This window comes from Phyllostomus discolor, chromosome 4 (assembly GCF_004126475.2).
Source record: "Phyllostomus discolor isolate MPI-MPIP mPhyDis1 chromosome 4, mPhyDis1.pri.v3, whole genome shotgun sequence".
Taxonomy (NCBI): Eukaryota; Metazoa; Chordata; class Mammalia; order Chiroptera; family Phyllostomidae; genus Phyllostomus; species Phyllostomus discolor.
In genome coordinates this window covers 116330661-116343469 of record NC_040906.2, presented here as the reverse complement: position 1 = coordinate 116343469, position 12809 = coordinate 116330661, and the positions used below count along the sequence as shown (strand labels likewise).

General features: G+C 41.5%; 2 protein-coding genes across 3 annotated transcripts in view; one reads left to right on the top strand and one right to left on the bottom strand.

The window, feature by feature from the left end:
• Nucleotides 1-1102, bottom strand: part of POLH (DNA polymerase eta) — a 29667-nt gene extending 28565 nt beyond the window's left edge. Inside the window, exon 1 of the mRNA XM_028510401.2 lies at nucleotides 841-1102. The gene's annotated coding sequence lies outside the window, so the exon portion shown is untranslated. The remainder of the gene's footprint in view (nucleotides 1-840) is intronic.
• Nucleotides 1103-1199: 97 nt separating this feature from the next.
• The window catches only part of XPO5 (exportin 5), a 58703-nt gene continuing 47093 nt past the window's right edge, over nucleotides 1200-12809 (top strand). The window contains exons 1-7 of one of the 2 annotated variants that reach the window (XM_036024125.1): nucleotides 1200-1514; nucleotides 2909-3030; nucleotides 3944-4016; nucleotides 5088-5225; nucleotides 5399-5581; nucleotides 11796-11822; nucleotides 12212-12397. In XM_036024125.1, the coding sequence (XP_035880018.1) occupies nucleotides 1410-1514; nucleotides 2909-3030; nucleotides 3944-4016; nucleotides 5088-5225; nucleotides 5399-5581; nucleotides 11796-11822; nucleotides 12212-12397 (834 nt within the window). In that variant the 5' untranslated portion in view covers nucleotides 1200-1409. The remainder of the gene's footprint in view (nucleotides 1515-2908; nucleotides 3031-3943; nucleotides 4017-5087; nucleotides 5226-5398; nucleotides 5582-11795; nucleotides 11823-12211; nucleotides 12398-12809) is intronic. The other variant, XM_036024126.1, reaches the window with a different exon arrangement.

The window sequence follows — 12809 nt, the reverse complement described above, 5'->3', positions numbered from 1 at the left end:
TCACCTTGAAAAAAGTGGCATGCAACTACAAAGTGGATGACTAGTGGAAAGAAAACAATGAGTTTTTAAAAATCAGAGAGTCAAGGCATTAATTCCTTATAAATTCTACTCACTGACAACAGGCAGAATGAAATACATTGACTGAAGTGCCTTTTGCATAGCACTGGAACAGATGCCAGAGTAAAAATAGTAAATGCGTTTCACACACACAAAAACAACAGATACTCACCATAGCAGATACAAGTACCAGAAGTGGAGTATGAATAGGGAGCAGTGATTTAAGTCCAGCAAACGTATTAGTATATAAATGCAAAAACCGATACGCACACTTGAACAGATAATGAAGCTGTTCAAGTTTTCAGTTTACATATTTTACTGGTGAAAGGAAGAGTTTTTTGAAAGATGGGAAGTGAAACACACTCTCTGCCAAAGCCCCATTTTCGGGATAAGGGTTTTATACTACTGTGAAGCATATATAGCAAGCACTTCAAAAGATCACACCGCTCAAACTTTCAATAACTAGCAATTATTCGTCTTTAAATATCTCAATTTATCCCAATCTGCACAAAACAAGTTTGGTGCCAATCAGGTGATAACACATCCAAGGAAAGTAAGTACAAGAGGGAGGTTAAGAGCTATAGAGAAAAATATTATTTTTTCCACCCGAAAAATTCTCTTAGAGGAGAATACCAGGGCCATATATCTCTGTGAGCGTGTATTTCCATTTCATATAATTTTGGCCCAATGTTGTCACCAGTCACTGCTATATCATAAAACCAATAGCTAAAGCAACCGCAAAGTTTGAAAACAGTGATACCAAAAATTTTCGAATTCTCTTACCAATGTCGCAGACCCCTGGTAAAACTGGCAAACTGCGGACGATTCAAATGCTAGGCTCGGTGTCCACTGGAAGATGAGTGGGTCTTGGAATAACTGTCCCCTTTCCGGCAGCAAGCCAGTTAGTATCGAGAGATTTATTCCCCGTAAGGATGAAAACCAGACCAAGAGTCGCAGAGAATCCTTGCCCGGGCAGCGCCCCACAGGTTCAGCCGAAGCCTGGGCGCTCAATAGCTAAGCTACTTGACAGATATCATTCTGCGCGCTCGCCGCGAAGGGCGTTGACGCGCCTGCGCACGGCGGCCCTTCCGTCCCAAGCTTCGCCCACCCAGGGGCAACCGTCACAAGTGGGCCGCCACTTCCGCCGGCGCGTGCGTAGTGGAGGATCGGGCGCGTGTGCCCCGCCGGTTCTTTCCCGGCTAGATCTTCTGCCGCACACGGCTCCTCCTCCTGCCCTCCACCCCCTACCTCGCCGCGGCCCGGTACTAGCGTGTTATCACGGCGAGGGAGCCGTTTGTACCTTGTGCTCCCGGGACGGCCGTAGTGCGCTCTCCCGGCGCGTGGCAGTAGCCATGGCAATGGATCAAGTGAACGCGCTGTGCGAGCAGCTGGTGAAGGCGGTGACGGTCATGATGGACCCCAGCTCCACCCAGCGCTATCGGCTGGAAGCCCTGAAGGTAGCTGGGGTCTGGTGCGTGGGGCCTGCCCTAGACCCTCCCTCAGCCCAGCCGTCCCGGTGCCGTCCACAAGCCTGGTAGTTTCCAGCCCACGCGGCCCTTGGACTTCCCTCCTCAACCCCGAGGGGCCTTCTTTCACCGCCCTCCGCGCCTTTTCCCACTGCCAGTCTTCTCTGCTGGTGGCGCCTGCCCCTTTTCCCGGGATGTCCCGGTCCGTAACTGCTTTTGGCGGTCTCATCTCACCACCACTTCGCATTGCCCTCTCCTCCCCTTTCCCCCACTTCTCTTCACTCTGTTCGCACTACGACGCCCCCCTCCACAGCTGGCTGCACTTAACTTTATTCCCCAGAGCCGTGCATCCCCGCATCCCCTCATCCCCTCGCCTCCTCGCCTTTCCGTGGCGCACGTGTCCGTCCCGTACTCAGCACCATCTACGTTCTCTACGGTCTCCCCTGCGCTAGGTGTCTCCCTGCTAACCCGTTCTCCTGACCGGCCCTAAATGAGTGCCAGACCCCGTAGTGTCCTTTTACTTACATCTTTACATCCCTCCCTGACCTCTATGTGTCTTGGGTATTTCTGGGCTCATTCTCACACGCCGTCCCCCTGTATTTTTTATTGTGTGATATTCTTAGGCTAGTTTGCGCAAAGACGAACTTCGAACCACTTGCTTTGCATTTTAACGAGGGCACTTTGATTTCCTGAAAGTAGTTTTCTTGAGTCCCGGATGCTCTGTTCCTGGGACTGCTGACTCTTGTGCTGCAATTTGGGGATGCTAATATGAATGGGGATGCTAATGCAATATGAGCATATTTCTGCATCAAACAATGTTTGTGCGCTGTGAGAAATGAAATGACCATTAGGAAAAGAATACTTGTGCACAGTTTAAGTGATGTACAGTGAGCATCACTTGGAAAAAATTTAAAATGTGTAGATGTATGCCACAGAATTTGGAATCAAATGGTTGGGTTATACTTGTTTTTTTACTATAAAATATTAAAAATAGACACAAAAGTAGAGAGACTACAGTGATTTTGTGTATACCCATCGCATCAACTCAGGTGTTACCAAGATTTTACATTTGCTTTATCCTTCTCCTTCACCAAAAGTTTTTAAAACAAATCCTAGAAATTGTCGTTTCATTCCTATATACTTCAGGGGTGTATCTCTAACATTTTTTAGTCTTTTATGTCAGATATTTTTTCAACATTAGTTGGGATAGTGCATGGGAAATCTAAAACTATGAAAGTGAAAGGAATGTTTATGGGTTCCTTACTCATAATATTGATCTGTATTTTGCAGTTTAAAAATATGGCTCAGGTTGGAGTTAAGATGAAGGTTTTTTTAGTTTCTACCCTCTTGGCTACTAAGGAAAATGTTAACTTTTCTTCTTTTAGTTTTGTGAGGAGTTTAAAGAAAAGTGCCCTGTCTGTGTCCCCTGTGGCTTGAGGTTGGCTGAGAAAACACAGATTGCTATCGTCAGACATTTCGGCCTTCAGATTCTGGAACATGTTGTCAAGTAAGGAGCTTTTGGATGTTAACCACTGAAGTCTTGAGGGTGCAAATCTTTAGTTCTTATTTAACTCATAGAGCTACGCTTTAGGTGAGTAGAAAAGAGCAATCCCCAAGAAGAAAGGACTGATCCCCAAGAGGTTACCACAGCCTCACTGGAGCTCTCATTCAGGACCTGACCTTTCTCTTCTTCAGTTTATTTGTCCATGTGGAACTGCATAGTACATACTAAGCATTCTACAAATGTTAGCTGATCGTCATTCAACCAGCATTTATTGAGTTCCGACTATATGCCATAGATCTCTAAGTCTTTTTAGAATAATGCAATGCATAGGGAAACAAATCTCTGATTAGGCATTTTTGCCTTTAATTTTTTTTTTCTGAAGTTTGAGTATGGGCCTCCTCTGAATGGCAACTCCAAAGCAGAATCATATGAAAATAACTGAAAACCCTTTCTAACTTTAGTTTCCTATCCCCAATGTCTGTCAAAAGAATCAGTCTGTTTTTAAGTATTAGCCAGTTTTTCTGGAATTGTGATATTACTTTGTAAACCATCACAGAAATGGAGTTAGCAATATCAAGATTGTATTTTCTGAAAAACAGTTACATTGTTGCAATTGTTTCAGGTGTATACATTTGCTTTTGGTCTGTCAGGAAAATCAAGGGGAAAGCTGATCTGTGTGTAAATCCTGTATGGGCTCCAATTAATGGCTTACTGCCTTAATAAAAACTATTTCCCCAGACTTTCTCTGTTAGCGTTTTGGTTAAGTGTGGACAGTTTTGTCTGTTCTTTGAGGCATATGAAATCAAAAGTTTAATTTCTTTGTGAAATTGCCAACATAATCTAACACCAGACTTAAAGTCTTGTCAAGAGAAGACTTCTAATGTGGTCTGTTGACTTTATACATTTTGGTGGCCAGGTTTCGGTGGAACAGCATGTCTCGATTGGAGAAGGTCTATCTGAAGAACAGTGTCATGGAGCTGATTGAAAATGTAAGGAATTGTTGGTTGGACGACTTGTGTTTCCAATGTAGTTTAGACAGAGTGACTTCAGTGTAGTGTTTGTGTAAAAATTCAGTGGTTCTATATATTACAGCCTACTTTGTATGATATTAAATGTTATGTTCAAGGTAAGAAGAACCACCATCACAAGAAATTGTAATTCATCACAAACACACTGTATGACAGTAACAGTAAAAAGTAAGAATGAATTTGTTTCAGGAGTTAGAATATGACTTTAAACATGTTTAAAATCCATAGCCTTTTTTTCTTTTCTTTTTTTTCTTAAAGATTTTATTTATTTATCTTTAGAGAAAGAGAGGGAGGGAGAAAGAAAGGGAGAGTAACATCCGTGTATGAGGGTTGCCTCCTGCACACCCCCTACTAGGGACCTGGCTGTAACCCAGGCATGTGCCCTGACTGGGAATCAAACTGGCCACCCTTTGGTTTGCAGGCTGGCACTCAGTCCACTAAGCCACACCAGTCAGGGCCTTTTTTTCCTTTTAAAGGGAATTTAAAAGTGGAATTCCCACCGCTGTTCATCCCCAAAGTCTGGTGCCTTTGATAGAAAAAAAAATTTCCTTCAAAATTACTAATTAACTCAGGCTCTGTAATTTGCTCGTTCTGGGAAAACGATAAAACTCATAATAGTCTTTCTGTATCTTCTCATACTAGAACTATTGGTGAAATATTTAGGTGCTCCTCCTAACTCTCCCATTTTAGCAGCCCCTCAACATATTCCTTATTTCTGTTTTCTTCCACCCTTGCCCTCTAACAAAATGAAACCATCCATATGAGAGTCTCCTCAGTTTCTAAAGGACAACAGTGATGTCTTCCATGCTCTGTGTGACAGCCATTTTATTAGCCAGTAAAACCCTCACTTAAGTTTTAAGTGGGAGGAATAATTAGCAAGAATGCAGGACAAATGACTCAGACATGGAGAACAGGTTTGTTTACTCTGTTTACTTTAAATTCAGGCTGGCTGATGAGTTTTTATACTTTTATAGTCCTGTTTTCCCCTTGAATTCACTCTTCTAGACCTCTTAATATCTTTTTCTTCTTCAGGGAACACTGAATATCTTGGAAGAGGAGAACCACATTAAAGATGTTCTGTCTCGAATTGTAGTAGAAATGATCAAGCGGGAGTGGCCACAGCACTGGCCTGACATGCTCATAGAATTGGACACTCTTTCCAAACAAGGGGTATGAAATACAGTAGTGTCAATTAAGTTTTTGTTGTTTTGGTGTGTGTGTGTTGTTTTTTTTTGTTTTTGGCTCTTCAGGGGTTTCTTTGTTTTGTCAACAGAAAAGAGCTTTTAGGCATACCTATATGGAAAAGATGTTGGAGTTTAACGAGTTTATTTCTCTTGATACAGGAAACACAGACAGAATTAGTGATGTTCATCCTTTTGCGACTGGCAGAGGATGTAGTGACCTTTCATACACTGCCCTTTCAAAGAAGAAGGGACATCCAGCAAACATTAACCCAGAACATGGAAAGGATCTTCAGTTTTCTACTTAACACACTTCAAGAAAATGTAAACAAGTACCGGCAAGTGGTAAGGGATACCCCACCTCCCCAAAGTTGTGTTTTTTAGTGAGTCGTCTTTTGTTTGTTTAAAGTTAAAATGAGCAAGGAACTAAGGTGTCTAGTTCAGCAAAAGAAAAGGCCATTTTATGAGCAAATAAGAAACAGGTGACAGGGAAAACAAGGACTGATTTCCTTTTTTTTTTTTAAGAACTGATTTTCTACTAGAAAAAATAATTCCTTTTACAGCAAGAAAATTCTTTAAGTGGTATAAAGATGAAGGATAATTCTTTTTTTTTTTTAAGATTTTATTTATTTATTTTTAGAGAGGGAAGGGAGGGAGATAGAGAGAGAGAAACATCAATGTGCAGTTGCTGGGGGTCATGGCCTGCAACCCAGGCATGTACCCTGACTGGGAATTGAACCTGCGACACTTTGGTTCGCAGCCCGCGCTCAATCCACTGAGCTACGCCAGCCAGGGTAGATAATTCTTAATATTTGAAAGTTCAGATATCAGGGTATCAGATTTCAGTTCAGGGTAGTGTCGCTATTAAAATTTGAGGTCCCATTAATTCTGTCCCTCTTTCAGTGTAAACTGTGCCAAGTTTTATTATTTTGTGACTACATAATTCTTGGTATTTTGTTCTTCCTGATGAGGTAGAGTTACTCTTAATTTTCATTTTTCCCTTCTGCAGAAAAGGGCAAGCCATATATTCTCTTTCCAACCATTGTCATTTTGGCAGAGAGCCTTCAGAAGAAGGCAGTGTGAAAGTTAACCTAGCACAGAAAGTTAATCTAGTCCTCACCAGGGGGTGATTTAGCACCCCAGATTTTCACAAGTAGGGATTGCTACTAGCATCTGGTGGGTAGAGGCCAGGGATGCTGCTAAACATTGTATATACACAGTCCCCACATAAAGAGTTATCCAGCCCAAAACGTCAAAAGTGGTGAGTTGAAAACCCTGCTCTAGAATTCTCATGTGTGCTTATTTCATAAAATAGGACTAATTAAAATTCGTTATGTTTGTGCCCCCCGGCAGCTTCGTTAGGTCTGTTCTCAGGGAAGCACTAGATACTGACACTAATAGGAGAAGGTACTATGAGCTATTTTGGTGTGGAGGAGCTCACAGTGAGTACGTAATATATATAGACACCATATAAAGGGCGGGACAGAATAGGTTTAAAGTTGTGAGTATGTAGAACAGTTTATTCTTGTATTATTTATTAATAATTGTATTTTTTCATTCTGAAATGTAAAGTGCTTTTTTGTTTTGATTTTTAGAGAGGGATAGAGGGAGGGAAGAAGAAAGAGAAACATTGATTTGTTGTTTCGCTTATTCATGCACTCATTGGTTGCTTCTTGTATGTGCCCTGACCCACAACCTTGGCCTGTCAGGACAGCATTCTAACCAACTGAGCTGCCTGGCCAGGGCATAAAGCCCTTTTTAATTAAAGTATAGTTGACATACAATATTATATTAGTTTCAGGTGTATTAGCACAGTGGCATTTCACATTTATACACCTTACAAAGTGATCACCACAAAAAGTACACTATCTGTCATCATACAAAGTTACTGTGATATTACTATGTTCCCTCTTTTGTACTTTACATCTTTGTGACTTATTTATAACTGTAAGTTTGTACCTTTTTAATCCCCTTCACCATTTTATTCATACCTGACCACCCAACCCTCTGGCAGGTATCAGTTTTTCTGTATCTATGAATCTGTTTGTTTGTTCATTTGTTTAGTTTTTTAGATTCCACACATAAGTGAAATGATAACAGTATTTGTCTTTCTTTGACTTATTTCACTAGCATAATACCCTGAAGGTCACAGGTGGCAAACATAAAGCCCAAGGGCCAAATCCGGCCCTCAACCTTGTTTTATCCAGTCCACCACCTTGTTTCAACCTGGCTGCAGCGCTGAGCTCTCGCTTAACTGTTAAGGAGTGGTTACATTTATACAGTTCTAACGGTACATTTGGCCCTTTGAAGGCAACTGCGAGGCTGATGTGGCCCCGCTGGTGAAAATGAGTTTGAGACCTCTGCTCTAGTTCTATCCATGTTGTTGCAAATGGCAAGATTTCTTCTTTTTTTCCATAGCTGAGTAATATTCCTCTGTGTGTGTGTGTGCGCACACGAGAGAGAGAGAGAAACAGAGAGAGACATAAATGTGCGGTTGCTGGGGGTTATGGCCTGCAACCCAGGCATGTGCCCTGACTGGGAATCAAACCGCTGACCCCTTGGTTCACAGTCCCGCACTCAATCCACTGAGCTACACCAGCGGGGGCCCTATGTATTTTCAATGAATCATTGAGTCAACGTACATTTAAAGTAATTATTGATAGGTATGTACTTATTGCCATTTTAATCATTTTAATACTAGATTTATAAGTGGCTGGTCTACTATCTACTATATGTTTGCCTTTATTAGTGAGGGTTTTTTTTTAATACTTTATTTATTTAGAGAGAGGGGAAAGGAGGGAGAAAGGGAGAGAAACATCGATGTGTGAGAGAAACATCGATGTGTAAGGTGTTCCCTGGATGGACTAGTGTGGCTTCCTGTTGTGGCTGGGCTACAACTTCCATGACACACTGGCAGATGAGGCTGGTTCCTGGCCCACCAGCTAAGAGGCCTGACCACACTGTTGCAGACTCACTGGTGTGCATGTCAAGCCTTTGGTGTGGCTGGCTACAAGGCCCAACCATGCTGTTGCAGAGACACTGCTAGGTGCTGGTGCCAGCTGAGGCTTCCCACTGGGGGTGGTAGGGCAGGAGCCACTTTGGAGGGATGCTAACCTTAATGAGTCCTCAGGGAAATAAATGCCAGTGTGGGGTGAACAGTGTTAGCAAGGCTAACAGAGTGTCAGAAATGGTGCCTGCCAGTGTCAGATCATCTAGATTAAAGCAGGGGGTCGAGGGGAATGGCGCCTGCCAGCACCTCTGACTGAGGAGAAAGTTCCAAAGGATCCCTGTCTCTCCAGCACATACCCTAAAATTAGTCAATTTATCACATTCACATATGACTTGGGTGCTTTTCAAACTGCTACCTCTGTGCCAGGACTCAAAAAGACCACAACCCAGGTTTCCTATGGCCCTTTGGTTCTCCCATATACAAGCCCCACTGGGGCTCATCTTCCTGGTGCAGGTTTCCTACGCCAGGACTCGGACCCCTTGCTCTTCCAGGATGTTTTCTACAGTTGTGATATTCTTCCCACTTGTGAGTCACCACCTGGGGAGTGGGGGGTAGGGTAGGTCCTGACTAGACTTAGTTTCTACTCCTTCTACCTGTTTTAGTGTGGTGTTTTCTTTATGTATGTAGTTGTGGAAAGTCTGTTCTGCTAGTCTTCAGGTCATTCTGAGAGATAGGTGTGCTATTTGTAGTTGCAGTTTTAGTGTCAGTGAGAGGCTCTAGTAGGAGGATCTTCCTACTCTGCCAACTTGAACTTGAAGCCAAGAGCCTTGCTCTTGAATGCCCGTGTAGCTTGTCTGTGAAGTGTTCCTTGTGGTTGGTGCAGTGCCACCACAACAAATGTGTCTCTGGATGGGATTGCCAAGTCTATTAGTTATTGTATTATTTTCCATATGAGCAACTGTATACCTACTTTTGTCACACCCTGTACTTGTTTACACTCTCTATGTTATTTAATACTCAAAACCCTAAGAGTCAGAAAACATTGTTTCCATTTTGCAGATGAGGAAAACCAAGGCTTGGGGTAATTATTCAAGACCCCCTATAAATGGTTTGGTTAGAATTCAAGCCCCATTCTTCTAACTAGAATGGACTTTTTTGCCCAAAATACCTCCCTGAGATTTTTCAAAAGAAAACAAGGAAATACTTACATTTAAAAACCTACATGGGCACGCTCTCCCTCCTGGGAGCATGCCCACACCTTTCTTCCCTCTCAGGCGTGCATCTCCTAAACTCTAATGGCCCAATGAGACTTGCTACAAGGGGAGCAGTGGGCAGCAGCAGTTCATCCCGGGCTGACCCCCTGAGCCTGCCTCCAAGGCCCCCTTTTCTCTGACTTCTCAGGGAGCCAAGCAGCCCACCTAGGGCTCTCTCTTGTAACTTCTCTTATCCTAAGCCTTTCCTTGTTTCACTGTCCCCAGGTTTAATAAATGTACTCTCAGATCACCTGGACTTGTGTTGTGAAATCACGAAATCAAGAACCCACACACTATACAGTCTGCACCAGGCAGACCTGCTCTGGGCCTGGTTCCCGTCTGTTAACCATTAGATGGATATCCCACAGGCCTGGAGCAAGCAGAGAATGTTAGTCTGGAGTTCCCAGTGTCTGGATCTCCAGTCCTCCTCAGGGAGTGAGAGGATCTCTCTCCCTCTCTGAACTTCTTTAATATGAACCAGTTAGACTGACGTGGCTGTGTGTTGTTTAATGAAAGAAGAGAAAGTTTCAGCACTTTCACAATCCTTGCCCACAGCTAAGCCTGATTGGATTGGTGGCGTGGATCACATTAGATTGATTATTTCATTCATTCAAGAAGAAAAACAATTGTTTAAAATAAAATAAGTAAACTCAAATTTTCTTTCTTTAAAAAAAGCAAAACAAAAACCAAACCTATGTGATGAGGGTGAAGGAGGTATTCTTTTATTTTTCCCTGGGAGATTTAATACCTAGGAGATAGAGAACAAATTATGAATACTTAGTTGTTGTAGAAGTCTAGCCAATGTGCCAGAACAGGGCTGATGATAGGTGACAGTCTAAAAAAAGTTAAAAACACCTACTGGTGTGTTTTTCTGTAGCCTCTGTTTTAGTTTCCTTCATCTGTTAAACTGGGCTCCCACTTGTGCGCAGGACCAGAGCACACCAAGAACCATCTCTTTTACCTTGAACTTCTCAGTTTGCTTGTAGTTGCTTTTCTTTTTCTATCCTTTCACCTTACCAATTGAAGAGTAAGTTGAATGGCAAACAATAATGGGATGAGTAGACTCATTTTTCCTGTCCCATCATCTGGCTCCTGTACTGGCCCCAGGGGTGTGGAGGACCCAAACAGGAATGAAGAATTTGCAGGAATGGAGAATAGAGACTGGACTTGGCTCTTGTCATTTGGATCCCTTTTCCCCCTTGGGCAGCATTAGTAGATGCTGATGAGGAAGATGATGATCTACTCATCTCTGCGCCATTTACACATCTATGGGTATCACTATTAATAATAAAGCCTTAATAATTGTTCTTTATGAAAAAAATTTTTTTTCTCACTCGAGGACATGATTGATTTTAGAGAGAGGGGAAAGGAGGGAGAAAGACAGGGAGAGACAGTGATCGGTTGCATCTTGTTCACGCCTTGACTGGGGACCAAACCACAACCCAGGCATGTTCCCTGACCAGGAATTGAACTGGCAACCTTTCAGTTTGTAGAATGATGCCCAACACGATGAGCCACACAGGCCAGGGCAAAAAACATAGTTTTAATAGTTGAGAAAAGGAATTGTAAAACACGTCCTTTATGATCTTAATGATGGTAAGTTTTTAGGTACTTCAGAAGTTGTTATTCCTGCTTGTATTATTTTTCTGTTAATGGTCTTCAGGAGTTACTCTTAATTTTAATTTCAAAAATTTCTCAGAAAAATATTAATTTTATACAATAGTAAATTGTGAGTATTATGTAGTGTTTTTACAGAATTTGGAATATAAGGATAAAAATTAGTCATAATTGTACATTTACTAAACATACTGTTTTGATCTGTTTAGCATCTAGTATTTTTGTGTACATGTTTTTGCTATATGTGCATTCATTTGTGGTGATAAATTGAACTGATTTAATCTTGTTTGTTTTTTCCATTAACATTACAGCATTTCAATGTATCTTTGCCAGTTATAATTTGTCTTTATTTTAATTTGGAAAACGTGCTAATACTTTGTTTTAAACTGTATTTCTTTCATCACTAGCAATGTTGAGCCTTATTTATTATTCATCTTTTAATTGCATTTCTTTGTAAATCATGTACTTTGAAACTGTCTTTGCAGATCTGAATGTTCTAACAAATTTATGTAAGCTCTTTAAATATTAACTTCTTGTCATATTGCTAAAATCAAAATAACCTGTTCTTACTAGAGCGAATATCAGTTATGTGTCCTTGGCAAAGGTATATTCTTTCCAAGATTGAAGGTTGAGTCTATGTTGGAGAATCTGTTTGAGAGCCTTGATATGGGGATGGAAAGTTATTACATAGCCTTTTACTCATTAAAAACATTGGATCCTTATACTTCTTTTCTTTCAGAATACAGATAATGCTCAGGACCCAAAGGTAAGAGCTCTTTGTGGAGTTGGAAGGAGACTTTTTTGAGGCTTGCAGATGTATCCATCTAGTGGAGGGTGACCTTAGCCTTGGTTTATTTGATCACTGAGCTAAGGTGGAAGGGAGTTAAAATTAACAATATCTGAGATTTCTTGAAGGAAATTTGATGGACTCATATCAACATGGTCTTATTGATTTCTTGAGAATGCCAATGTTTGAGAAATGAATGTGTTCATGAGGAAAAAAATACTTTTGAATTTCTTATTAGTGACTGTTACAATAGTACGTTTTAAAAAATCATTTTCTTTTTAGAATTAGGAAATAGAAGGAACTCAGGTGTAACCACTGTTTCCTTGTCTATTAGAACTTTTTCAAAAAGTTATTTCTCTTTTATTCAGGCTCAAGCACACTGTCGTGTCGGAGTGGCAGCCCTGAACACTCTAGCAGGCTACATTGACTGGGTGTCCATGAGTCACATCACTGCTGAAAACTGTAAACTCCTGGAGGTGCTGTGCCTGCTTCTGAATGAACAGGAACTTCAGCTGGGAGCCGCTGAATGTCTTCTTATTGCAGTCAGCAGAAAAGTAAGTTACCACTTCAAACTGACTTGGATCCTTGAAGTCTGTGAGGGTTGTGTGCGTTTAATTGTATGTTGTGACAGAAAAACACTTAAAGGTTTGGTTTGTTTTTTTTTTACTTGACGCCGATTACCTACCTGCCTTCAACTGCTTTGGACAACAGTTTGCCAATATTCTAGGCATTTATTGGCAAAATATGCAGAGGTTGGTCAGGCTAGTTGGTTCTTGAAACAGCTGTGAAGCTTGGCACTTCACACTTAAGAGATAAAGGTAGTATTAAACTTTAAAACTCGATGTTTGTGTCAGAGAATCATAGATGGCTACTAACAAACGGGACCATGACTCTTCTCCCCACAGCAATGCTGTCTTCAGATGCCACTTACTTTGCTTTGGTATCTGCTTTCATATCACATTTAAA